This window comes from Salmo salar, unplaced genomic scaffold (genome assembly GCF_965601325.2).
Source record: "Salmo salar unplaced genomic scaffold, fSalSal1 ptg000566l, whole genome shotgun sequence".
Classification (NCBI taxonomy): Eukaryota; Metazoa; Chordata; class Actinopteri; order Salmoniformes; family Salmonidae; genus Salmo; species Salmo salar.
Window position 1 is genome coordinate 385,987 of NW_027675420.1, and position 27,676 is coordinate 413,662.

The following is a 27,676-nucleotide window of genomic DNA, read 5'->3' on the forward strand; positions in this document are numbered from 1 at the left end:
TTCATAGACCTGTTCAGTTCATTACCATAGTATTAATATTAGATTCATAGTCCTTTTCAGTTTATAACCATATAATTATACTACAGCTACTGAAGGTTAACACATTATTTTTTTAAAACCTTTATTTAACCTGGCAAGTCAGTTGATAACAAATTCTTATTTACAATAATGGCCTACTGGGGAACACAGTGGGTTAACTGCCTTGTTCAGGGGCAGAACGACAGATCTTTACCTTGTCAGCTCTGGGATTCAATCCTGCAACCTAACGGTTACTGCCCCAACGCTCTAACCACTAGGCTACCTGCCGCCCCAACACTCTATCCACTAGGCTACCTGCCGCCCCAACGCTCTAACCACTAGGCTACCTGCCGCCCCAACGCTCTAACCACTAGGCTACCTGCCGCCTCAACGCTCTAACCACTAGGCTACCTGCCGCTCCAACGCTCTAACCACTAGGCTACCTGCCGCCTCAACGCTCTAACCACTAGGCTACCTGCCGCCCCAACGCTCTAACCACTAGGCTACCTGCCGCCCCAACGCTCTAACCACTAGGCTACCTGCCGCTCCAACGCTCTAACCACTAGGCTACCTGCCGCCCCAACGCTCTAACCACTAGGCTACCTGCCGCCCCAACACTCTAACCACTAGGCTACCTGCCGCCCCAACACTCTAACCACTAGGCTACCTGCCGCTCCAACGCTCTAACCACTAGGCTACCTGCCGCCCCAACACTCTAACCACTGGGCTACCTGCCGCCCCAACGCTCTAACCACTAGGCTACCTGCCGCCCCAACGCTCTAACCACTAGGCTACCTGCCGCCTCAACGCTCTAACCACTAGGCTACCTGCTGCACCAACGCTCTAACCACTAGGCTACCTGCCGCACCAACGCTCTAACCACTAGGCTACCTGCCGCCCCAACGCTCTAACCACTAGGCTACCTGCCACCCCAACGCTCTAACCACTAGGCTACCTGCCACCCCAACGCTCTAACTACTAGGCTACCTGCCACCCCAACGCTCTAACCACTAGGCTACCTGCCGCCCCAACGCTCTAACCACTAGGCTACCTGCCACCCCAACACTCTACCCACTAGGCTACCTAACGCTCTAACCACTAGGCTACCTACCGCCCCAAAGCTCTAACCACTAGGCTACCTAACGCTCTAACCACTAGGCTACCTAACGCTCTAACCACTAGGCTACCTAACGCTCTAACCACTAGGCTACCTAACGCTCTAACCACTAGGCTACCTAACGCTCTAACCGCTACCTATCGCTCTAACCACTAGGCTACCTAACGCTCTAACCACTAGGCTACCTGCCGCCCCAACGCTCTAACCACTAGGCTACCTACCGCCCCAACGCTCTAACCACTAGGCTACCTAACGCTCTAACCACTAGGCTACCTAACGCTCTAACCACTAGGCTACCTAACGCTCTAACCACTAGGCTACCTAACGAGTCAGGCGCAGGACACAGGGATGAAGGTAAACAAAACGTGTTTACTAAAATGTATCAATCCATCTTCTCATAAAAATACATAGTTAGGAGAAACCCCTCCAACTACACAAAACAGACAAACAATCACCGACAAGACAAACAGGAAATGCAGAGGTTTAAATAATGAACATAATTAGGGAAACTCAAAACAGGTGTACACAATAAAGACAAAACCAAACGAACAGTGATCGGTGGTAACTAGTAAGCCGGTGACGTCGACCGCCGAACGTCGCCCGAACAAGGAGAGGGGTCGACTTCGGCGGGAGTCGTGACAAGAATAGAAGTTGTTTCTTAGGGGAAGGGATGTTTATTTTGTATTCTGTATATTGGAACAAAATTCAACTTCAGTTGAAGAACTGGGATGAGCTACAAATCTCATTGTGGGGTAGGACACATGATATAAAGATGGTTAAAGCTCCTAAACTGAATGACGGACACATGTTATAAAGATGGTTACAACTCCTAAACTGAATGACGAACACATGTTATAAATATGGTTAAAGCTCCTAAACTGAATGAAGGACACATGTTATAAAGATGGTTAAAGCTCCTAAACTGAATGATGGACACATGTTATAAAGATGGTTAAAGCTCCTAAACTGAATGAAGACCACATGTTATAAAGATGGTTAAAGCTCCTAAACTGAATGACGGACACATGTTATAAAGATGGTTAAAGCTCCTAAACTGAATGACGGACACATGTTATAAAGATGGTTACAGCTCCTAAACTGAATGACGACCACATGTTATAAAGATGGTTACAGCTCCTAAACTGAATGACGGACACATGTTATAAAGATGGTTAAAGCTCCTTAACTGAATGACGGACACATGTTATAAAGATGGTTAAAGCTCCTAAACTGAATGACGGACACATGTTATAAAGATGGTTACAGCTCCTAAACTGAATGACGGCCACATGTTATAAAGATGGTTACAGCTCCTAAACTGAATGACGGACACATGTTATAAAGATGGTTAAAGCTCCTAAACTGAATGACGGACACATGTTATAAAGATGGTTACAGCTCCTAAACTGAATGAAGGACACATGTTATAAAGATGGTTACAGCTCCTAAACTGAATGAAGGACACATGTTATAAAGATGGTTACAGCTCCTAAACTGAATGACGGACACATGATATAAAGATGGTTACAGCTCCTAAACTGAATGACGGACACATGTTATAAAGATGGTTAAAACTCCTAAACTGAATGATGACCACATGTTATAAAGATGGTTACAGCTCCTAAACTGAATGACGGACACATGTTATAAAGATGGTTACAGCTCCTAAACTGAATGACGGACACATGTTATAAAGATGGTTAAAGATCCTAAACTGAATGACAGACACATGTTATAAAGATGGTTAAAGCTCCTAAACTGAATGACGGACACATGTTATAAAGATGGTTACAGCTCCTAAACTGAATGATGGACACATGTTATAAAGATGGTTACAGCTCCTAAACTGAATGACGTCATCAGCATGTTTCCAATGTCCATACCTGCCTACACCTTTAACACCAGAGACAAAATTATTAATCTGGACTATTAAAAAGACCAGGATGAACCAAGCTAGTTTACAGACAAAGACTTAGAAGGAGGATTAAAGCTCCCTAACATGTAATTATATCAAGAAGACTTTATAACTGCCCTGATAGGCTCTTTATTGACAACTCTAATAGGACAATTTGGGTCGACATGGAAGAAGAACTTAATGCCCCATTTGGAGCATCATATTATCTGAACACTTAAATGTGGGACTGCAGAATCCCATAATGTCCCAAACTAAGAAATATGGAGTCAGATAAATAAGAGACGGACATCTTCACCTTTCCTGACAAGCTCTGCTTCGTTATAGAACAACCATAAATACACATTAGGAGGAAAGGTGGTTGTCTGGAAAGAGTAGGAGAGGTTTTGTTTTAGCCTCAACACTGATACATTTCACTTCTGCTTTTAGTGTCAACTTGAATTAGAGTGTGGCTGTGGAAGACTGGTCCCTTGATGATGTCTGCAAGTGGCTGAGTACCAATGATCTCCATGATTCCATCCCATCATTCCAAGGTTCACAATCTGTCTGCAGAATGCCAACTCTATTCAACTGTCCACTTTGCAACGAGCCTCCTTCCTCTGTGTCCAGACTACTCACACATATTGTCCTCTATCACCAGCATGAACCACATGTTGTAATGACCTGTGGAGTTAATGGGTGTGGGGAAAACAAATAGATGTTTCAGCATCTATCAGTCACACATCTACCAAAACCACAGAGAGATTTTAAGATACAACTTAGATGAGAATTGCCCTCATGATGAATTTGAGACTGGGACTGATCCCATTGAAGATGACATGAGCGATGTAGAGAGTCTGCCAGAGGCTGAATATGTTCAAGCCACAGAGATCAACACTGAGCAGCTAATTGAAGATCTCTAAAACAACATATGTCTTTTTATTTCGTAAATCAGGAAAGAACACTGCATCACAGCTACGGTACAGAATAACATTGTTGAGGACCTCAGAACCATTTTGGATGCATTTATGACCCACTACAGTGATCCCCTCAGGTTTCATCTGACAAATAAGCAAATAAATGTTGTTGAACATGACGATCTCAGGGACTTGCTTAACAACTCTGCAGTATTTGAGGAATGCATTAGATGCATAAGCTCTGAGTGATGCTGGAGCATTACTGTGTGAAAGAATTGGACATGGTCAGGACAACTGAAGTACCACTGAGCAACAAAGAAGGTTATAAAACAAGGTCATTTCAATACAGCTACATTTCCCCCAGGCTATATGAATATAAAGAGACATGAGACAAAACAACCATAATGAATCAGATTACATGGAGAGGGGGACCTGATCCTAGATCATAATGAATCAGATTACATGGAGAGGGGGGGACCTGATCCTATATCATAATCAGATTACATGGAGAGGAGGACCTGATTCTATATCATAATGAATCAGATTACATGGAGAGGAGGACCTGATCCTAGATCATAATGAATCAGATTACATGGAGAGGGGGGGACCTGATCCTAGATCATAATGAATCAGATTACATGGAGAGGGGGGGACCTGATCCTAGACCATAATGAATCAGATTACATGGAGAGGGGGGGACCTGATCCTAGATCATAATGAATCAGATTACATGGAGAGGGGGGGACCTGATCCTAGATCATAATGAATCAGATTACATGGAGAGGGGGGACCTGATCCTAGATCATAATGAATCAGATTACATGGAGAGGGGGGACCTGATCCTAGATCATAATGAATCAGATTACATGGAGAGGGGGACCTGATCCTAGATCATAATGAATCAGATTACATGGAGAGGAGGGACCTGATCCTAGATCATAATGAATCAGATTACATGGAGAGGGGGACCTGATCCTAGATCATAATGAATCAGATTACATGGAGAGGAGGGGACCTGATCCTAGATCATAATGAATCAGATTACATGGAGAGGAGGGACCTGATCCTAGATCATAATGAATCAGATTACATGGAGAGGGGGGACCTGATCCTATATCATAATGAATCAGATTACATGGAGAGGAGGGACCTGATCCTAGATCATAATGAATCAGATTACATGGAGAGGGGGGTTATGAGAGAACCCCCACATCATAGCTTCTCTTTATTCAACCTGCCATCTACCCACCTGGGGACTGAGGGTTATGAGAGAACCCCCACATCACTAGCTTCTCTTTATTCAACCTGCCATCTACCCACCTGGGGACTGAGGGTTATGAGAGAACCCCCACATCACTAGCTTCTCTTTATTCAACCTGCCATCTACCCACCTGGGGACTGAGGGTTATGAGAGAACCCCCACATCACTAGCTTCTCTTTATTCAACCTGCCATCTACCCACCTGGGGACTGAGGGTTATGAGAGAACCCCCACACCACTAGCTTCTCTTTATTCAACCTGCCATCTACCCACCTGGGGACTGAGGGTTATGAGAGAACCCCCACATCACCAGCTTCTCTTTATTCAACCTGCCATCTACCCACCTGGGGACTGAGGGTTATGAGAGAACCCCCCCACATCACTAGCTTCTCTTTATTCAACCTGCCATCTACCCACCTGGGGACTGAGGGTTATGAGAGAACCCCCACATCACTAGCTTCTCTTTATTCAGCCTGCCATCTACCCACCTGGGGACTGAGGGTTATGAGAGAACCCCCCACATCACAAGCTTCTATTTATTCAACCTGCCATCTACCCACCTGGGGACTGAGGGTTATGAGAGAACCCCCCCACATCACAAGCTTCTATTTATTCAACCTGCCATCTACCCACCTGGGGACTGAGGGTTATGAGAGAACCCCCACATCACAAGCTTCTCTTTATTCAACCTGCCATCTACCCACCTGGGGACTGAGGGTTATGAGAGAACCCCCCCACATCACAAGCTTCTATTTATTCAACCTGCCATCTACCCACCTGGGGACTGAGGGTTATGAGAGAACCCCCACATCACAAGCTTCTATTTATTCAACCTGCCATCTACCCACCTGGGGACTGAGGGTTATGAGAGAACCCCCACATCACTAGCTTCTCTTTATTCAACCTGCCATCTACCCACCTGGGGACTGAGGGTTATGAAAGAACCCCCACATCACTAGCTTCTCTTTATTCAACCTGCCATCTACCCACCTGGGGACTGAGGGTTATGAGAGAACCCCCACATCACTAGCTTGCATGTTCTGCAGCCTTGTAAAGATAAGGAGGGGACGACTGGGAGGCAGGTTGGCATTTATTGTCATGAATTACATTTTACATTTACATTTTAGTCATTTAGCAGACGCTCTTATCCAGAGCGACTTACAGTCGTGAATGTATAAATTTCATACATTTAAAAAAAATAATAATTGTACTGGCCCCCGTGGGAATCGAACCCACAACCCTGGCGTTGCACACACCATGCTCTACAAACTGAGCCACGGGGAAGACTTTATTGTCATGAATCTTGCCCTGGAGGCAGGTTGGCATTTATTGTCATGAATCTTGCCCTGGAGGCAGGTTGGCATTTATTGTCATGAATCTTGCCCTGGAGGCAGGTTGGCATTTATTGTCATGAATCTTGCCCTGGAGGCAGTTCAGCAAAGTGGTTACTAGCTGGCACAGGCACAAAGTAATACAATCCAATTTTAATCCTAACATCAACCCTAACCACACTGCTAATCCTTCCCTTAAATTAAGACCATAAAACAACATTTTCCACAGCCAATTCTGACATTGCAGCTGACATATCTAGAGGAAATCGCACAGTTCTGCCTCCAGGTCAAGATTCATGACAAACGTCAACATGAGACAGGGAGAAGCAATGTAAAAATCAATAACAAAATTGTTTCCACTATTAACATGCTTTTTCTTGTTTCAAGTATGTTTTATTATGAAAAGTACAATATAACCATGTATACTTGTACAACTATGGAGCGTATGTCCACATATAATTATACAATTTGTTTTTCCAACATAAAAGACAAGAAATGATCAAATTGGTATTTTAACGGTGTTATTGTAAGAGTTTAAATGTTTAAACAGAGGATACATCTAAAACAGGATAAAACAAGTGCAGTATGTTGTGAGAATGTTACTTTAACGTCGACTCATAACGTCACACTATAACTTCATGGGAGTCTTGTGGAAAGACTACATGTTGTTTTGGGTGGATTGAGTGACGTCTTCATCAACATTTTGCAGAATATTCTGGTAATATTTTCACCTCTTGTCGGCTGCAGACATTCATAAGGAGTTCCAGTAGTTTATTTGCCATTTGCAGGTATTAAAAATAATACATACATTGTAATTCCTTGTTGGATCTCTCTCACATACAGGACAGTACATACCAGAGGAGGCTGCTGAGGGGAGGACGGCTCATAATAATGCCTGGAACAGAGTGAATGAAATGGAACACATGGAAACCACGTGTTTAACCTGTTGGGTCTAGGGGGCAGCATTTGCACGTCTGGATAAAAAAAATGTACCCGATTTAATCTGGTTACTAATCCTACCCAGTAACTAGAATATGCATATACTTATTATATATGGATAGAAAACACTCTAAAGTTTCCAAAACTGTTTGAATGGTGTCTGTGAGTATAACAGAACTCATTTGGCAGGCAAAACCCTGAGACATTTTCTGACAGGAAGTGGATACCTGATGTGTTGTATTGACTTTAAAGCTATCCCATTGAAAAACACAGGGGTTTAGGAATATTTTGGCACTTCCTATTGCTTCCACTAGATGTCACCAGCCTTTACAAAGTGTTTTGAGTCTTCTGGAGGGAGATCTGACCGAACAAGAGCCATGGAACGGTGATGTCCCATTAGACACCTGGCGCGCTACTTCATGTTGGGTACCCTCGTTCCAATACGTTATAAAAGGCTATGCATTCGTCCACCTTGAATATTATTCATGTTCTGGTTAAAAAAGGCCCTAATGATTTATGCTATACAACGTTTGACATGTTTGAACGAACGGAAATATATTTTTTCCCCTCGTTCACGACGAGAAGTCCGGCTGGCTTACATCATGTGCTAACGAGACGGAGATTTTTGGACATAAATGATGAGCTTTTTTGAACAAAACTACATTCGTTATGGACCTGTGATACCTGGAAGTGACATCTGATGAAGAGAATCAAAGGTAATGGATTATTTACATAGTATTTTCGATTTTAGATCTCCCCAACATGACGTCTAGTCTGTATCGCAACGCGTATTTTTCTGGGCACAGTGCTCAGATTATTGCAAAGTGTGATTTCCCAGTAAGGTTATTTTTAAATCTGGCAAGTTGATTGCGTTCAAAAGATGTAAATCTATAATTCTTTAAATGACAATATAATATTTTAACAATGTTTTCTAATTTTAATTATTTAATTTCTGACGCTGACTTGACTGCCGGTTATTGGAGGGAAACGATTTCCTCAACATCAATGCCATAGTAAAACGCTGTTTTTGTATATAAATATGAACTTGATAGAACTAAAAATGCATGCATTGTCTAACATAATGTCCTAGGAGTGTCATCTGATGGAGATTGTAAAAGGTTAGTGTATCATTTTAGCTGGTTTTATGGTTTTGGTGACCCTGTCTTTGACTTGACGAAACATTACACACAACTCTTGTAAATGTACTGTCCTAACATACTCTAAATTTATGCTTTCGCCGTAAAACCTTTTTGAAATCGTAAAACGTGGTTAGATTAAGGAGATGTTTATCTTTCAAATGGTGTAACATAGTTGTATTTTTGAAAAATTTGAATTTTGACATTTATTTGGATTCAAATTTGCCGCTCTTGAAATGCACCTGCTGTTGATGGAGTGCACCACAGGTGGCACGCTAGCGTCCCACCTAGCCCCAAGAGGTTAATACCATTCCACTCATTCCACTCCAGCCATTACAAGCCTGTCCTCCCTAAATAAGGTCCCACCAACCTCCTGTGGTACAAACACAAACAGTAAAATATATCATAAAAAATGCAAAGTGGTAAAAGATCAGAAAAAGAACCAAAAAGTTCAGTCATGTTGTAATAGTCTGATGACAACAGTTTAGGTTGATGATTTAACAGGCAGATAGAACTGGGATAGAAGCTGTTCTAGAACCTGTGGTCCAGAAACTGATTTAACAGGCAGATAGAACTGGGATAGAAGCTGTTCTAGAACCTGTGGTTCAGAAACTGATTTAACAGGCAGATAGAACTGGGATAGAAGCTGTTCTAGAACCTGTGGTCCAGAAACTGATTTAACAGGCAGATAGAACTGGGATAGAAGCTGTTCTAGAACCTGTGGTCCAGAAACTGATTTAACAGGCAGATAGAACTGGGATAGAAGCTGTTCTAGAACCTGTGGTCCAGAAACTGATTTAACAGGCAGATAGAACTGGGATAGAAGCTGTTCTAGAACCTGTGGTCCAGAAACTGATTTAACAGGCAGATAGAACTGGGATAGAAGCTGTTCTAGAACCTGTGGTCCAGAAACTGATTTAACAGGCAGATAGAACTGGGATAGAAGCTGTTCTAGAACCTGTGGTCCAGAAACTGATTTAACAGGCAGATAGAACTGGGATAGAAGCTGTTCTAGAACCTGTGGTCCAGAAACTGATTTAACAGACAGATAGAACTGGGATAGAAGCTGTTCTAGAACCTGTGGTTCAGAAACTGATTTAACAGGCAGATAGAACTGGGATAGAAGCTGTTCTAGAACCTGTGGTCCAGAAACTGATTTAACAGGCAGACAGAACTGGGATAGAAGCTGTTCTAGAACCTGTGGTCCAGAAACTGATTTAACAGGCAGATAGAACTGGGATAGAAGCTGTTCTAGAACCTGTGGTTCAGAAACTGATTTAACAGGCAGATAGAACTGGGATAGAAGCTGTTCTAGAACCTGTGGTTCAGAAACTGATTTAACAGGCAGATAGAACTGGGATAGAAGCTGTTCTAGAACCTGTGATCCAGAAACTGATTTAACAGGCAGGCAGAACTGGGATAGAAGCTGTTCTAGAACCTGTGGTCCAGAAACTGATTTAACAGGCAGATAGAACTGGGATAGAAGCTGTTCTAGAACCTGTGGTCCAGAAACTGATTTAACAGGCAGATAGAACTGGGATAGAAGCTGTTCTAGTAACCTGTGGTCCAGAAACTGATTTAACAGGCAGATAGAACTGGGATAGAAGCTGTTCTACAACCTGTGGTCCAGAAACTGCCTAGCAACCACTGGTCCTCACTAGACTGGTGGCCTGCATGTCTATTTTTTCATTGGCGTTTTTCAGGTTTTGAAATGAAATCTTTGTGGGACCACTTGGTGCTGGAATGAGGTCTATATTTGTTGCCAATTCTATCAGAAGTGATGGTCCTCATTTGAAGGTCCTGTGTGTGTGTGTGTGTGTGTGTGTGTGTGTGTGTGTGTGTGTGTGTGTGTGTGTGTGTGTGTGTGTGTGTGTGTGTGTGTATTTTTGTGTGTGTGTGTGTGTGTGTGTGTGTTTGTGTGTGTATTTTTGTGTGTGTGTCCAATGTGTGTGTGTGTGTGTGTGTGTGTGTGTGTGTGTGTGTGTGTGTGTGTGTGTGTGTGTGTGTGTGTGTGTGTGTGTGTGTGTGTGTCCAGTGTTTGTGTGTGTCCAGTGTGTGTGTGTGTGTGTGTGTGTGTGTGTGAGTGTGTGTGTGTGTGTGTGTGTGTGTGTGTGAGTGTGTGCGTCCAATGTGTGTATGTGTCCAGTGTGTGTATGTGTTATTATTTACAGGGACAATGAGGTGTCAAACCAAACCCTAAACCCTGGATAGAGGGGCTCAGTGAATGTGGAGGTGAATGTGATCAGGAGGGTCAGTGTGTCAGAGGAGGCTCTATAGAAGGACAGAGTGCCGGCTGGCCAGTCCAGATACACTCCTACTCTGTGGGAGCTGGAGGGGCGGACGTCTATGGTAGTGAGATGATTATTATGCCAGGCTCTGTAACTGTTGTCAGAGCAGAACAGACTCCAGGACTTGTCATTCCATCCAATCCTACAGTCATTATCCTCTCCTGTCCTGCTGATTCCTTTATATGTCACTCCTATAACAGCCCCTCTCCCACTCCACTCTACCTCCCAGTAACAGCGCCCAGTCAGACCCTCTCTACACAGCACCTGTTTAAGGTCCTCAAATCTCTTTGGGTGATCAGGATACGGCTGCTCCTCTCTCCTACAAGTCACCTTTCTGTTCTCCTCAGACAGAGAGAGGAGTCTGTGTACTGTGTTTGGGTCCAGTGTGAGATCACAGACATCTGATGGATGAAACCAGACACAATATTAGAAATCATCATCATTCACATTAGAATGTTAACTCACTTTTCACTAATTCATTTAATGTAGATGTTTCTAGGTATCAAAAGGAGAAGTTAAGGTAACTTGAGACTTGTTGAATGATCATATGTTATACTGTATGGTAATATAAAACACACTTATTCACAATAATTACACCACACCAACACACACACACACACACACACACACACACACACACACACACACACACACACACACAGACACACACACACACACACACTCGCACACAGACACACACACACACACGGTCATATCAACTCTTTGTAAACGTTGGTGTCCCTGATTTGTGCTTCTGTAGAACTACAGCTGATGTTTAATATGACCAAGTCAGTAATGATGGTGGTCTTTGAACCTGTTAGGGCTAGGGGGCAGCATTGACACGGCTGGATAAAAAACATACCCGATTTAATCTGGTTACCACTCCTACTCAGTAACTAGAATATGCATATACTTATTACATATGGATAGAAAACACCCTAAATTTTCTAAAACTGTTTGAATGGTGTCTGTGAGTATAACAGAACTCAAATGGCAGGTCAAAACCTGAGAGATTCCTTTACAGGAAGTGGCCTGTCTGACCATTTCTGGAACTTCTTTGCCATCTCTATCATTTACTAAGGATCTCTGCTCTAACGTGACACTTCCCACGTCTTCCATAGGCTCTCAGAGCCCGGGAAAAAAGAGAATGTCGTCATTCCAGCCCAAGGCTGAAACACATTATCGCCTTTCTCAAGTGGCCCATCAAGAGACACTAGCTTATGCGCGTGACCCCGACCGCCCCCGCCTTTGGGATTTTTTCCTCTGTTTGCCGAAAAGGAGATTCCCTGTCGGAATATTATCGCTTTTCTACGAGAAAAATGACGTAAAAATTGATTTTAAACAGCGGTTGACATGCTTCGACGTACGGCAATGGAATACTTTGAATTTTATTGTCAGGAATTGCGCCAAGCGCGCGACACTTCTTTACTATTTCGGATAGTGTCTGGAACGCACGAACAAAACGCCGCTATTCGGATATAACGATGGATTATTTTGGACCAAACCAACATTTGTTATTGAAGTAGACGTCCTGGGTGTGCATTCTGACGAAGACAACAAAAGGTAATGACATTTTTATAATAGTAAATATGATTATGGTGAGTGCTAAACTTGCCGGGTGTCTAAATAGCGAGCCCGTGATGCCTGGGCTATGTACTTAGAATATTGCAAAATGTGCTTTCACCAAAAAGCTATTTTAAAATCGGACATATCGAGTGCATAGAGGAGGTCTGTATCTATAATTCTTAAAATAATTGTTATGCTTTTTGTGAACGTTTATCGTGAGTAATTTAGTAAAATGTTAGCGAATTCCCCGTAAGTTTGCGGGGGGTATGCTAGTTCTGAACGTCACATGCTAATGTAAAAAGCTGGTTTTTGATATAAATATGAACTTGATTGAACAAAACATGCATGTATTGTATAACATAATGTCCTAGGGTTGTCATCTGATGAAGATCATCAAAGGTGAGTGCTGCATTTAGCTGTCTTCTGGGTTTTGGTGACATTATATGCTGGCTTGAAAAATGGGTGTCTGATTATTTCTGGCTTGGTACTCTGCTGACATAATCTAATGTTTTGCTTTCGTTGTAAAGCCTTTTTGAAATCGGACAGTGTGGTTAGATTAACGAGAGTCTTATCTTTAAATGGCTGTAAAATAGTCATATGTTTGAGAAATTGAAGTAATAGGATTTTGAAGATTTTGAAAATCGCGCCACAGGCTGGCAGTGGCTGTTACGTAGGTGGGACGAATTCGTCCCGCCGGTCCCATAGAGGTTAACTTGAATTAAGACTTATTCTTAGTCATATTCTTCACAGCAGTCAACACTCACATTTTCTAAGTCCAGGTTTCATTCTGTTCTCTCCACCATGTTCCACACTGTAGCGGTAAGCAGAAGAACAGACAGTCATTGAGGGATACACCTGAACTCACACACACACACACCACACACACACACACACACACACACACACACACACACACACACACACACACACACACACACACACACACACACACACACACACACACACACACACACACACACACACACCTTTGTCCAAGTGGTGGTAAGAATGTTTGTCTTAACTAGCCTGAAAAGTCAAACATGTCTGATATGAACATTGACATAAACCCTCCACATACTTGAGTTTCTCCAGTCTGCAGTGTGGATCCTCCAGTCCAGCAGAGAGCAGTCTGACTCCTGAGTCTCCTGGGTGATTGTAGCTCAGGTCCAGCTCTCTCAGGTGTGAGGGGTTTGACCTCAGAGCTGAGACCAGAGAAGCACAGCCTTCCTCTGTGACTAGACAGCCTGACAGCCTGCAAAGAGTCAAATCATATTAAAATCACACTGCTATTCTTTGTTGGTGAAAATAGTGGCAGTATATTTCTTCAACATATTCAGATATATCAGTGTCCTGAAACCTGACATATCTATTCATAAATTAAAGTATCATATTATAAATTACAAATGATCAAAGTTTTGCCTGCAGATAGAAACATGTATAATACAAATATTTGAGTAGACTGACCAGACCAGTTTAAAAGCAGTATCAGTCAAAAGACAGACAGTGAGGTATCAGATTTAGATTGTATTGAGTATACAGTCCACACCATATCTATTTTGACAGTGAAGATAACATTTTAAATGTGGCTCTAAACTCCAACATTTTGGATTTCAGATCAAATGTTTCATATGAGGTGACAGTATATAATGTCACCTTTAATTTGAGGATATATTCATACATATCTGATTCACCATTTAGACAAATAAAAGCACTTTATGTATCTAGTCCCCCTATTTAAATAAGTCATAAGTATTCTGACCAATTAAATCATAGTGTATTAAAATAGTCTAAAGTTTAGTATTTGGTCCCATATTCCATGAAAGCAACGACTACATCAAGCTTGTGACTCAAACTCGTTGTTTGCATTTGCAGATTATTTTGGTTGTGTTTTGGGTTGTGTTTTGCCCAATATTAAAATGGTGGATGTTTTCTAAGTGAGAAGAAACATGCTGGAGCATAGCACCACATTTAAAACTGTAAGCTTCACTGTCCAAACACATATGGTGTGGACTATGTGTGTCTGGTAAACACATGTGGATCTGGTGAACAGTTATCACTTGTTGACCAACTACAGGAATACTGACCTCAGAGTCTCCAGTCTGCAGTGTGGATCCTCCAGTCCAGCAGAGAGCAGCTCCACTCCTGAATCCTTCAGGTCATTGTTACTCAGATCCAGCTCTCTCAGGTGTGAGGGGTTTGACTTCAGAGCTGAGACCAGAGAAGCACAGCCTTCCTCTGTGACTAGACAGCCTGACAGCCTGCAAAGAGTCAAATCATATTAAAACCACACTGCTATTCTTTGGTGGTGAAAATAGTGGCAGTATATTTTTTCAACATATGAAACCTTCCATATCTATTCGTAAATTAATATATTGTCATTAAAAATGACAAATGATCAAAGTATTGCCTGCAGATAGAAACATGTAAAGGACAAATATTTGAGTAGACTGACCAGACCAGTTTAAAAGCAGTATCAGTCAAAAGACAGACAGTGAGGTATCAGATTTAAATTGTATTGAGTATACAGTCCACACCATATCTATTTTGACAGTGAAGATAACATTTTAAATGTGGCTCTAAACTCCAACATTTTGGATTTCAGATCAAATGTTTCATATGAGGTGACAGTATATAATGTCAACTTTTATTTGAGGATATTTTCATACATATCTGTTTCACCATTTAGAAAAATGAAAGCACTTTATGTATCTAGTCCCCCTATTTGAAGAAGTCATAAGTATTCTGACCAATTCATTTATAGTGTATTAAAGTAGTCAATAGATTAGTGTTTGGTTGTAAACTACTTGGTTGCATTTGCAGTTTGTTTTGGTTGTGTTTTGCCCAATAATAAAATGGTGGATGATGACTGGATTAATCTTCTGTCTAAGTGAGTAGATAACATGTTTCTGAACACTACTAAATGAATCCTGATGATAACATGATTAATACAAATCATGAATGAATCATGAATAATAATGAGTGAGAAAGTGACAGAGGCTACAACAAAACATGCTAACCTCTCACCATTACCAATAACAGAGGCTACAACAAAACATGCTAACCTCTCACCATTACCAATAACAGAGGATACAACAAAACATGCTAACCTCTCACCATTACCAATAACAGAGGATACAACAAAACATGCTAACCTCTCACCATTACCAATAACAGAAGCTACAACAAAACATGCTAACCTCTCACCATTACCAATGACAGAGGATACAACAAAACATGCTAACCTCTCACCATTACCAATAACAGAGGCTAAAACAAAACATGCTAACCTCTCACCATTACCAATAACAGAGGCTACAACAAAACATGCTAACCTCTCACCATTACCAATAACAGAGGCTACAACAAAACATGCTAACCTCTCACCATTACCAATAACAGAGGATACAACAAAACATGCTAACCTCTCACCATTACCAATAACAGAGGATGCAACAAAACATGCTAATCTCTCACCATTACCAATAACAGAGGCTACAACAAAACATGCTAACCTCTCACCATTACCAATAACAGAGGATACAACAAAACATACTAACCTCTCACCATTACCAATAACAGAGGATACAACAAAACATGCTAACCTCTCACCATTACCAATAACAGAGGCTACAACAAAACATGCTAACCTCATGCTAACTTCTCACCATTACCAATAACAGAGGCTACAACAAAACATGCTAACCTCTCACAATTACCAATAACAGAGGCTACAACAAAACATGCTAACCTCTCACCATTACCAATAACAGAGGCTACAACAAAACATGCTAACCTCTCACCATTACCAATAACAGAGGCTACAACAAAACATGCTAACCTCTCACCATTACCAATAACAGAGGCTACAACAAAACATGCTAACCTCTCACCATTACCAATAACAGAGGCTACAACAAAACATGCTAATCTCTCACCATTACTAATAACAGAGGCTCATTCCTCATTATTCACAATTCATTCCTCATTATTCATATTAATAGTAGCATCCACATGAATGTAGAGGTGTTCAGAAACATTCACTGTCCAAACACATATGGTGTGGACTATACTGTGTGCCTGGTGAACACATGTGGATCTGGTGAACAGTTATCACTTGTTGACCAACTACAGGAATACTGACCTCAGAGTCTTCAGTCTGCAGTGGGGATTTCCCAGGCCAGCAGAGAGCAGCTCCACTCCTGAATCCTTCAGGTCATTGTTATTCAGGTCCAGCTCTCTCAGGTGTGAGGGGTTTGACTTCAGAGCTGAGACCAGAGGAGCACAGCCTTCCTCTGTGACTCCACAGCCTGACAGCCTGCAAAGAGATCATCATGACTTCACAAACACACTGTTTATTTAACACCAGTAGAGTAGAAGGACAACGGTAGATGCATTTGGTTCATATTCTCAAACAACATATAGATTTACCTTCCGTCTCCTGGAATTGTATGGTCATATTGTAATACTAGATTGAATATCTGATTCAATATGTTATGCAATATAATATTATATACATATTGTAATACATATAATATTTCTTCCTGATGATTACTTCTTATATGGCATTTTATTTACTCACAGAACAGCTCTGGAGGCTTTGACCACTGGCAGCAGCCTCAGAAGACCTTCCTCTGATCTGGAGTATTTCTTCAGGTCAAACACATCCAGCTCCTTTTCTGAAGTCAGCAATACAAAGACCAAAGCTGACCACTGTGCAGGTGACAGGTTGGGTTTTGAGAGACTTCCTGAGCTCAGGTAGCTTTGGATCTCCTCCACTAGAGAATGGTCATTCAGTTCATTCAGACAGTGGAACAGATTGATGCTCCTCTCTGGAGAGGGATTCTCCCTGATCTTCTCCTTGATGTACTTGACTGTTTTTTCATGGCTCTGTGAGCTGCTTCTTGTCTTTGTCAGTAGATCTCGTAAGTGCTTCTGATTGGACTCCAGTGAGAGTCCCAGAAGGAAGCGGAGGAACAGGTCCAGGTTTCCTGTCTCACTTTGTAAGGCTTTATCCACAGCACTCTTGTAGACAGTAACTTCAGGCTCGTCTTTTGTTTGCAGTTTGTTCATTACATTCTCATTGTTGTTGATGAATGAGAGGAACACATATACAGCAGCCAGAAACTCCTGAATGCTCAGATGCACGAAGCAGTACACCTTGTCCTGGTACAGAACACATTCCTCTTTAAAGAGCTGTGTGCACAATCCTGAGTACACCGAGGCTTCATTGACATCAATGCCAGCCTTTTTCAGGTCTTCTTCATAGAAAATCAGATTGCCCTTCACTAGCTGTTGAAAAGCCAGTTTTCCCAGTGACAGAATGCTCTCGTTATTCAAGTGTGGATCTGTCTCTTCTTTCCCAATATACTTTTCATTATTCTGTTTGGTATGAAACACCACAAGGTGTGTGTACATCTCAGTCAGAGTCTTGGGCATCTCTTCTCTCTTATGTTTCAGCATGTGTTCAAGGACCGTTGCAGAAATCCAACAGAAGACTGGAATGTGGCACATGATGTGGAGGCTCCTTGATGTCTTTATGTGTGAGATGATTCTGTTGGCCAGGTCCTCATCACTGAATCTCTTCCTGAAGTACTCCTCCTTCTGTGGGTCATTGAACCCTCGTACCTCTGTCACCTGGTCAACACACCCTGAAGGGATCTTATTGGCTGCTGCAGGTCGGGTAGTTATCCAGAGGAGAGCAGAGGGAAGCAGATTTCCCTTGATGAGATTTGTCAGCAGAACATCCACTGAGGTTGACTCTGTGACGTCCCAACAGATCTTGTTCTTCTGGAAGTCTAGGGGCAGTCGGCACTCATCCAGACCATCAAAGATGAACAGAACTTTGTACTTGTCGAAGTTGGAGATTGTTGATTGTTTGGTTTCCATTGAGAAGTTATTGAGAAGTTCAATGAAAGTATTTTCCCCTTTCATCAAATTCAGCTCCCGGAAAGGGAATGAAAATACAAATTGGACATCCTGATTTGCTTTTCCTTCAGCCCAGTCAAGAATGAACTTCTGCACAGAGACTGTTTTTCCAATGCCAGCGACTCCCTTTGTCAGCACAGTTCTGATAAGTTTGTCTTGTCCAGTTAAGGGTTTGAAGATGTCGTTACATTTGATTGCAGTCTCTGGTCTTGCTTGTTTCCTGGTTGTTGTCTCAATCTGTCTCAGCTCATGTTCATTATTGACCTCTCCTGTTCCTCCCTCTGTGATGTAGAGCTCTGTGTAGATCTTATTGAGAAGTGTTGGGTTTCCTTGTTTAGCGATCCCCTCAAATACACATTGAAACTTCTTCTTTAGATTAGATTTGAGTTCACGTTGGCAAATCACAGCAAGCTCATCTGAATCTAGAAATAACACAGAGGATATTAATATTACATCTGTTTTAATGCCTACAGTATTGTAGGACTGTTATAACATTTTAAATTATAATCATTTATTCTCTTAACTGAATGTATAAATGTGTAAATGTTTTCATAATGCATTACAGACTGGTGTGACTGATTATATTATTATTGGTATTATTGATGGTATTATTAATGTTGTCTCTCTCTGTCTCTCTAAATTAATCACCACAACACATCCCTTCTGCTACTTGATGAGGCCACTAGGTGTTGTGTTAAGGCTGCTACAATATCATTGAGATACACAGCTATTTTAGCTGTACTTTAGCTACAGCTTTTAAATGTTATAAAACATCATTCAACATGAGGCAGACAGATCTTACATTTCTCCAGTGTGTCAGCAAGCTCCTTCTGGTTCATTTTCCTCAGGACGTGCAGTGTGATCTTCAGAGCCCCCTCTCTGGCACTGCTCTCCTGCTTCTCATCTTCAGCATCCACCACTTCCTCATCCTGCTTCTGACTCTCAAAGCCTTCTGGGAGTTCTGGACTAAGAATCCTCTTGAACATCTTCAGCTCGTTCTTCACAAATGTCATCATTTTCTCTTCAAGCAACTAAAATAAATCAAGTAAATAAGTTAAGCAAGAGAAGAAATGCTTTCTCATTAACACAATAATGAATAATTGACAGATCAACTTTACTTGAGGTAAACAAAAACAAATGTTCATAACAGGACCACATACACTGAATATAGAGTCCAGGTCTGTTTGATGACTCTGGGAAGACTGACCACTGAGAATCTCTGACTCTGATCTCTCCTGTTGGTTTCTGTGGACAAAACATGAGATTACATCTCCTCATCCAGGGAGTACACACACACACACACACACACACACACACACACACACACACACACACACACACACACACACACACACACACACACACACACACACACACACACACACAGGGAGGGAATATTGTGTTTGTTTAATATTGTTTTAGGACTATGAAAATGGACTAAAGGATTAGCCTATGGATTATGAAAACAACCAAAAGAAATGTGAAAATGGGAGAGGAGAAATGACTAGAGACAGTGTTGTTTAACTCACTGACCATGACCCATGAGTTCTTCTTACCTTTGTTCAGTAGAAAAGTCTCCCTCTCTAAAGGATATAGGAGGTCCCATAGACTGGTCACTCTTCATGGACACACAGCTGGGTACAGGGGAGGCTGGTCTCTCCTGCTTGATTGGACTTCAACAAAACAGAGACAAACATTACATCTCTCATCTACTCTGATCTCAGATGGGAAACATATGAAGAGCTCTGGATCAGACAGACAGACAGACAGACAGACAGACAGACAGACAGACAGACAGACAGACAGACAGACAGACAGACAGACAGACAGACAGACAGACAGACAGACAGACAGACAGACAGATACACAGACAGACGGAGATAGATACACAGACAGACAGACAGACAGACAGACAGACAGACAGACAGACAGACAGACAGACAGACAGACAGACAGACAGACAGACAGACAGACAGACAGACAGACAGACAGACAGACACACAGACAGACGGAGATAGATACACAGACAGACAGACAGACAGACAGACAGACAGACAGACAGACGGACAGACGGACAGACGGACAGACGGACAGACGGAGACAGACAGACAGACAGACAGACAGACAGACAGACAGACAGACAGACAGACAGACAGACAGACAGACAGACACAGACAGACACAGAGACAGAGACACAGAGACAGACAGACACAGCGACAGAGAGACACAGAGACACAGACACACAGCCAGACAGAAACAGATAGACAGACACACAGACGGACAGAGACAGACACACAGACAGACATAGACAGACACACAGACAGCGAAATACACACAGACAGAGACAGACACAGACAGACAGGCAGAGAGACAGGCAAAGAGACAGAGACAGACACAGACAGATAGAGATAGATAGAGACAGACAGACAGACAGACAGACAGACAGACAGACAGACAGACAGACAGACAGACAGACAGACAGACAGACAGACAGACAGACAGACAGACAGGCAAAGAGACAGAGACAGACACAGACACACAGACATAGACAGACAGACAGACAGACAGACAGACAGACAGACAGACAGACAGACAGACAGACAGACAGACAGACAGACAGACAGACACAGCAACAGAGAGACACAGAGACAGAGAGACACAGACACACAGACATGCAGAGAGAGACAGACAGACAGACAGACAGACAGACAGACAGACAGACAGACAGACAGACAGACAGACAGACAGACAGACACAGAGACACAGAGACAGACAGACACAGCGACAGAGAGACACAGAGACAGAGAGACACAGACACACAGCCAGACAGAGACAGATAGACAGACACACAGACGGACAGAGACAGACACACAGACAGACATAGACAGACACACAGACAGCGAAATACACACAGACAGAGACAGACACAGACAGACAGAGACAGATAGAGACAGACAGACAGACAGGCAGAGAGACAGACAGACAGACAGACAGACAGACAGACAGACAGACAGACAGACAGACAGACAGACAGACAGACAGACAGACAGACAGACAGACAGACAGACAGAGACAGACAGACAGAGACAGAGAGACACAGACACACAGACATGCAGAGAGAGACACAGACAGACAGACAGACAGACAGACAGACAGACAGACAGACAGACAGACAGACAGACAGACAGACAGATAGACAGACAGACAGACAGACAGACAGACAGACAGACAGACAGACAGACAGACAGACAGACAGACAGACAGACAGACAGACAGACAGACAGACAGACAGACAGACAGACAGACACATACAGGGAGGGAATGTTGTGTTTGTTTAATATTGTTTTAGGACTATGAAAATGGACAAAAGTATTAGCCTATGGATTATGAAAACAACAAAAATAAATGTGAAAATGGGAGAGGAGAAATGACTAGAGACAGTGTTGTTTAACTCACTGACCATGACCCATGAGTTCTTCTTACCTTTGTTCAGTAGAAAAGTCTCCCTCTCTAAACTTCATAGGTAGATTCATAGACTGGTCACTCTTCATGGACACACAGCTGGGTACAGGGGAGGCTGGTCTCTCCTGCTTGATTGGTCTTCAACACAACAGAGACAAATATTACATCTCTCATCTACTCTGAGCTAAGATGGGAAATATCAGAAGACTTTCATTCTAAAACGCTATGTATCAATTTTCAGAAAATTCGATTTTATTGCTTAAAGAAATTATCAAATAAATTGTGTTTTTTCACTATCTAATCATGGGGTTGTTCACTATCTAATCATGGGGTTGTTCACTATCTAATCATGGGGTTGTTCACTGTCTAATCATGGGGTTGTTCACTATCTAATCATGGGGTTGTTCACTGTCTAATCATGGGGTTGTTCACTATCATGACATGGGGTTGTTCACTATCATGACATGGGGTTGTTCACTATCATGACATGGGGTTGTTCACTATCATGACATGGGGTTGTTCACTATCATGACATGGGGTTGTTCACTATCTAATCATGACATGGGGTTGTTCACTATCTAATCATGGGGTTGTTCACTATCATGACATGGGGTTGTTCACTATCTAATCATGACATGGGGTTGTTCACTATCTAATCATGGGGTTGTTCACTATCATGACATGGGGTTGTTCACTATGTAATCATGACATGGGGTTGTTCACTATCATGACATGGGGTTGTTCACTATGTAATCATGACATGGAGTTGTTCACTATCATGACATGGGGTTGTTCAATGACAGACATGTATTTGTTTAAAATCTATCACTTGATGGTTTCATTTCAGAGAGACAAAAATCATGTTTTTTTATGCAAAATGCTATATATCTCCCTCACTCTCAAATGTGACCGACCGGCTCAATTTGGTAATTAACTAAATAACTACATATATAGTGATTTTGGTTTATGTTAGTTTAATTGTTTGTTATGGTATAAGTTGTTATTTTATGATTGTAAGTGATAAAATTAACTAGTTGTTCTCAGTAATTACTACTTTAGTAAGGAATAACACATTTTTTCAGCACTACTGCAGTTGCTAAATAATTCCAATAGATGGGAACATAAGACCACAATGACATGTCAGAATATTAGTTTAGTTTTCTCCCTGGATACACCACCACTCCCCACGCTTCCTGCAGAACCCCTGCAGTACCTCCACAGACCCCGGATTGAGAACCCCTGATTTAGCAGATGCTCTTATCCAGAGAGATTTACAGTAAGTGCATTCACCTTAAGATAGTTATTTATTTAGGAAATAAACTTAATCAATTCTTCATAAAATTGTCATCTTACCTCTTAGCTTTGGTGTCATGTCCCCCAGAGAGACGCATTTTGGAGGCAGGGGCCCCCTCCTCTCTCTCCCCAGAGAGACTCATTTTAGATGCAGGGGCCCCCTCCTCTCTCTCCCCAGAGAGACTCATTTTAGAGGCAGGGCCCCCCTCCTCTCTCTCCCCAGAGAGACTCATTTTAGAGCACTGACCCCTGTAAACAGAGATCCAGCATGTTGGTTGTGGTTAACACAGTGACAACTAAACAGAGATCCAGCATGTTGGTTAACACAGTGACAACTAAACAGAGATCCAGCATGTTGGTTGTGGTTAACACAGTAACAACTAAACAGAGATCCAGCATGTTGGTTGTGGTCAACACAGTGACAACTAAACAGAGATCCAGCATGTTGGTTGTGGTTAACACAGTAACAACTAAACAGAGATCCAGCATGTTGGTTGTGGTTAACACAGTGACAACTAAACAGAGATCCAGCATGTTCGTTGTGGTTAACACAGTAACAACTAAACAGAGATCCAGCATGTTGGTTGTGGTTAACACAGTGACAACTAAACAGAGATCCAGCATGTTGGTTGTGGTCAACACAGTAACAACTAAACAGAGATCCAGCATGTTGGTTGTGGTTAACACAGTGACAACTAATTATTGAATGTCAATTGTTCTCTTATATTCATTATCTCTTAGAAATAAAACATTTACTAACATACATAGAAACAGTCAGGTGATTTAATTAATAGATAATAATAATAATAATAATAATAATGTCTAACTTTCTCTTTTAATAATTCCTCTCATTCTAGTGTGTTGCTTTGTTCAACAGGTATGATATAATTATGCTGTTACTGAATTCAGTTCATAATAACAATGTTAAGAAAAGTATGTTCAGTGGTTTCATACCAGATTACACAGGAAAGAGGAGCTCATTGTAATTTTGAAAAAACATTTTACGATATTTTGATAGACGATTTACAACTTATACATAAAAATATACAAATTGTAAAATAACCACAATATACGAATATATGAACAATATGTTTTTGAATTTGACTTGCCTACGCCCAGTTAGCGCCATTTTGTATGATTGAACTGTCACATAACTGTCCCAGGTGAAATGGACTTTTAGATCTGAGTGTTTTACTGTCATTCAGTATAATAAAATAAAACCATACATTTAATTTCTCTACACACTTTACGATAATCACTGGGAAGATTCTTACCTTGTAGCCTGAATTCACAGCCAGAACATGTCAAGTCATTGAGATATTTTCCGTTGTGCTGAGAGAGCAGCTTCTTGATGACAAGTGGCTCTGTATCTATGTTCTAGGTGCAGTTGATCTTTGGATGCAATAATATCTGGTCAAAGTCTAGTGACACAACACCATAGTATATCATAAACATAACAGCAGTTGGCCAGAAAAGGCCATGACATACTATAAAACAGGGTTCATCAACAACACCATAGTATATCATAAACATAACAGCAGTTTAACCTTTGGCCAGTAAAGGCCATGGCATACTATAACATGTAGAATCATTATGATGGATCCAGGTTCATACTATAACATGTAGAATCATTATGATGGATCCAGGTTCATACTATAACATGGAGAATCATTATGATGGATCCAGGTTCATACTATAACATGTAGAATCATTATGATGGATCCAGGTTCATACTATAACATGTAGAATCATTATGATGGATCCAGTTTCATACTATAACATGTAGAATCATTATGATGGATCCAGTTTCATACTATAACATGTAGAATCATTATGATGGATCCAGGTTCATACTATAACATGTAGAATCATTATGATGGATCCAGGTTCATACTATAACATGTAGAATCATTATTATGGATCCAGGTTCATACTATAACATGTAGAATCATTATGATGGATCCAGGTTCATACTATAACATGTAGAATCTTTATGATGGATCCAGGTTCATACTATAACATGTAGAATCATTATGATGGATCCAGGTTCATACTATAACATGTAGAATCATTATGATGGATCCAGTTTCATACTATAACATGGAGAATCATTATGATGGATCCAGGTTCATACTATAACATGTAGAATCATTATGATGGATCCAGGTTCATACTATAACATGTAGAATCATTATGATGGATCCAGGTTCATACTATAACATGTAGAATCATTATGATGGATCCAGGTCCATACTATAACATGTAGAATCATTATGATGGATCCAGGTTCATACTATAACATGTAGAATCATTATGATGGATCCAGGTTCATACTATAACATGTAGAATCATTATGATGGATCCAGGTTCATACTATAACATGTAGAATCATTATGATGGATCCAGTTTCATACTATAACATGGAGAATCATTATGATGGATCCAGGTTCATACTATAACATGTAGAATCATTATGATGGATCCAGGTTCATACTATAACATGTAGAATCATTATGATGGATCCAGGTTCATACTATAACATGTAGAATCATTATGATGGATCCAGGTTCATACTATAACATGTAGAATCATTATGATGGATCCAGGTTCATACTATAACATGTAGAATCATTATGATGGATCCAGTTTCATACTATAACATGTAGAATCATTATGATGGATTCAGGTTCATACTATAACATGTAGAATCATTATGATGGATCCAGGTTCATACTATAACATGTAGAATCATTATGATGGATCCAGGTTCATACTATAACATGTAGAATCATTATGATGGATCCAGGTTCATACTATAACATGTAGAATCATTATGATAGATCCAGTTTCATACTATAACATGTAGAATCATTATTATGGATCCAGGTTCATACTATAACATGTAGAATCATTATGATGGATCCAGGTTCATACTATAACATGTAGAATCATTATGATGGATCCAGGTTCATATTATAACATGTAGAATCATTATGATGGATCCAGGTTCATACTATAACATGTAGAATCATTATGATGGATCCAGGTTCATACTATAACATGTAGAATCATTATGATGGATCCAGGTTCATACTATAACATGTAGAATCATTATGATTGATCCAGGTTCATACTATAACATGTAGAATTATTATGATGGATCCAGATTCATACTATAACATGTAGAATCATTATTATGGATCCAGATTCATACTATAACATGTAGAATCATTATGATGGATCCAGGTTCATACTATAACATGTAGAATCATTATGATGGATCCAGGTTCATACTATAAAATGTAGAATCATTATGATGGATCCAGTTTCATACTATAACATGTAGAATCATTATGATGGATCCAGGTTCATACTATAACATGTAGAATCATTATGATGGATCCAGGTTCATACTATAACATGTAGAATCATTATGATGGATCCAGGTTCATACTATAACATGTAGAATCATTATGATGGATCCAGGTTCATACTATAAAATGGAGAATCATTATGATGGATCCAGGTTCATACTATAACATGTAGAATCATTATTATGGATCCAGGTTCATACTATAACATGTAGAATCATTATGATGGATCCAGGTTCATACTATAACATGTAGAATCATTATGATGGATCCAGGTTCATACTATAACATGTAGAATCATTATGATGGATCCAGATTCATACTATAACATGTAGAATCATTATTATGGATCCAGATTCATACTATAAAATGGAGAATCATTATGATGGATCCAGGTTCATACTATAACATGTAGAATCATTATGATGGATCCAGGTTCATACTATAACATGTAGAATCATTATGATGGATCCAGGTTCATACTATAACATGTAGAATCATTATGATGGATCCAGGTTCATACTATAACATGTAGAATCATTATGATGGATCCAGGTTCATACTATAACATGTAGAATCATTATGATGGATCCAGGTTCATACTATAACATGTAGAATCATTATGATGGATCCAGGTTCATACTATAACATGTAGAATCATTATGATGGATCCAGGTTCATACTATAACATGTAGAATCATTATTATGGATCCAGGTTCATACTATAACATGTAGAATCATTATGATGGATCCAGGTTCATACTATAACATGTAGAATCATTATGATGGATCCAGGTTCATACTATAACATGTAGAATCATTATGATGGATCCAGGTTCATACTATAACATGTAGAATCATTATGATGGATCCAGGTTCATACTATAACATGTAGAATCATTATGATGGATCCAGGTTCATACTATAACATGTAGAATCATTATGATGGATCCAGGTTCATACTATAACATGTAGAATCATTATGATGGATCCAGGTTCATACTATAACATGTAGAATCATTATGATGGATCCATTTTCAGCCTTTACCCATTGCCCTTCATTCTCTAGACTTCCAGGTAATACATAGATCTCCACCAGGTGAATCTCCTTGCTGGATTCATGTTGAAACAGCTATGAACAGGTTATCTTGGTTGGCCACTT

At 40.8% G+C, this 27,676-nt stretch overlaps 1 protein-coding gene and 1 long non-coding RNA gene across 2 annotated transcripts in view; both read right to left on the reverse strand.

The window, feature by feature from the left end:
* Positions 1-27,676, reverse strand: part of LOC145876290 (uncharacterized) — a 178,768-nt gene that overhangs the window by 52,410 nt on the left and 98,682 nt on the right. The gene's annotated exons all lie outside the window — the stretch shown is intronic.
* Positions 14,194-18,819, reverse strand: LOC145876302 (NLR family CARD domain-containing protein 3-like). The gene is made up of 3 exons (XM_082972090.1): positions 17,043-18,819; positions 16,605-16,778; positions 14,194-14,721 (listed from the first exon to the last, which is right to left on the reverse strand). The coding sequence occupies exons 1-3, from the start codon at positions 18,392-18,394 to the stop codon at positions 14,532-14,534; spliced, it is 1,716 nt and encodes a 571-aa protein (XP_082828216.1). The 5' UTR covers positions 18,395-18,819; the 3' UTR covers positions 14,194-14,531.

Excerpts from the sequence above, each read along its gene's own strand:
- LOC145876302 (XM_082972090.1), bottom strand. The coding sequence starts at position 18,394 with ATGAAAGGGGAAAATACTTTCATTGAACTTCTCAATAACTTCTCAATG. Across the intron at positions 16,779-17,042 it reads AAAGCCTCCAGAGCTGTTCT|GCTGTCAGGCTGTGGAGTCA; the intron begins GTGAGTAAATAA and ends ATCTCTTTGCAG. Across the intron at positions 14,722-16,604 it reads TGCAGACTGAAGACTCTGAG|GCTGTCAGGCTGTCTAGTCA; the intron begins GTCAGTATTCCT and ends GACTCTTTGCAG.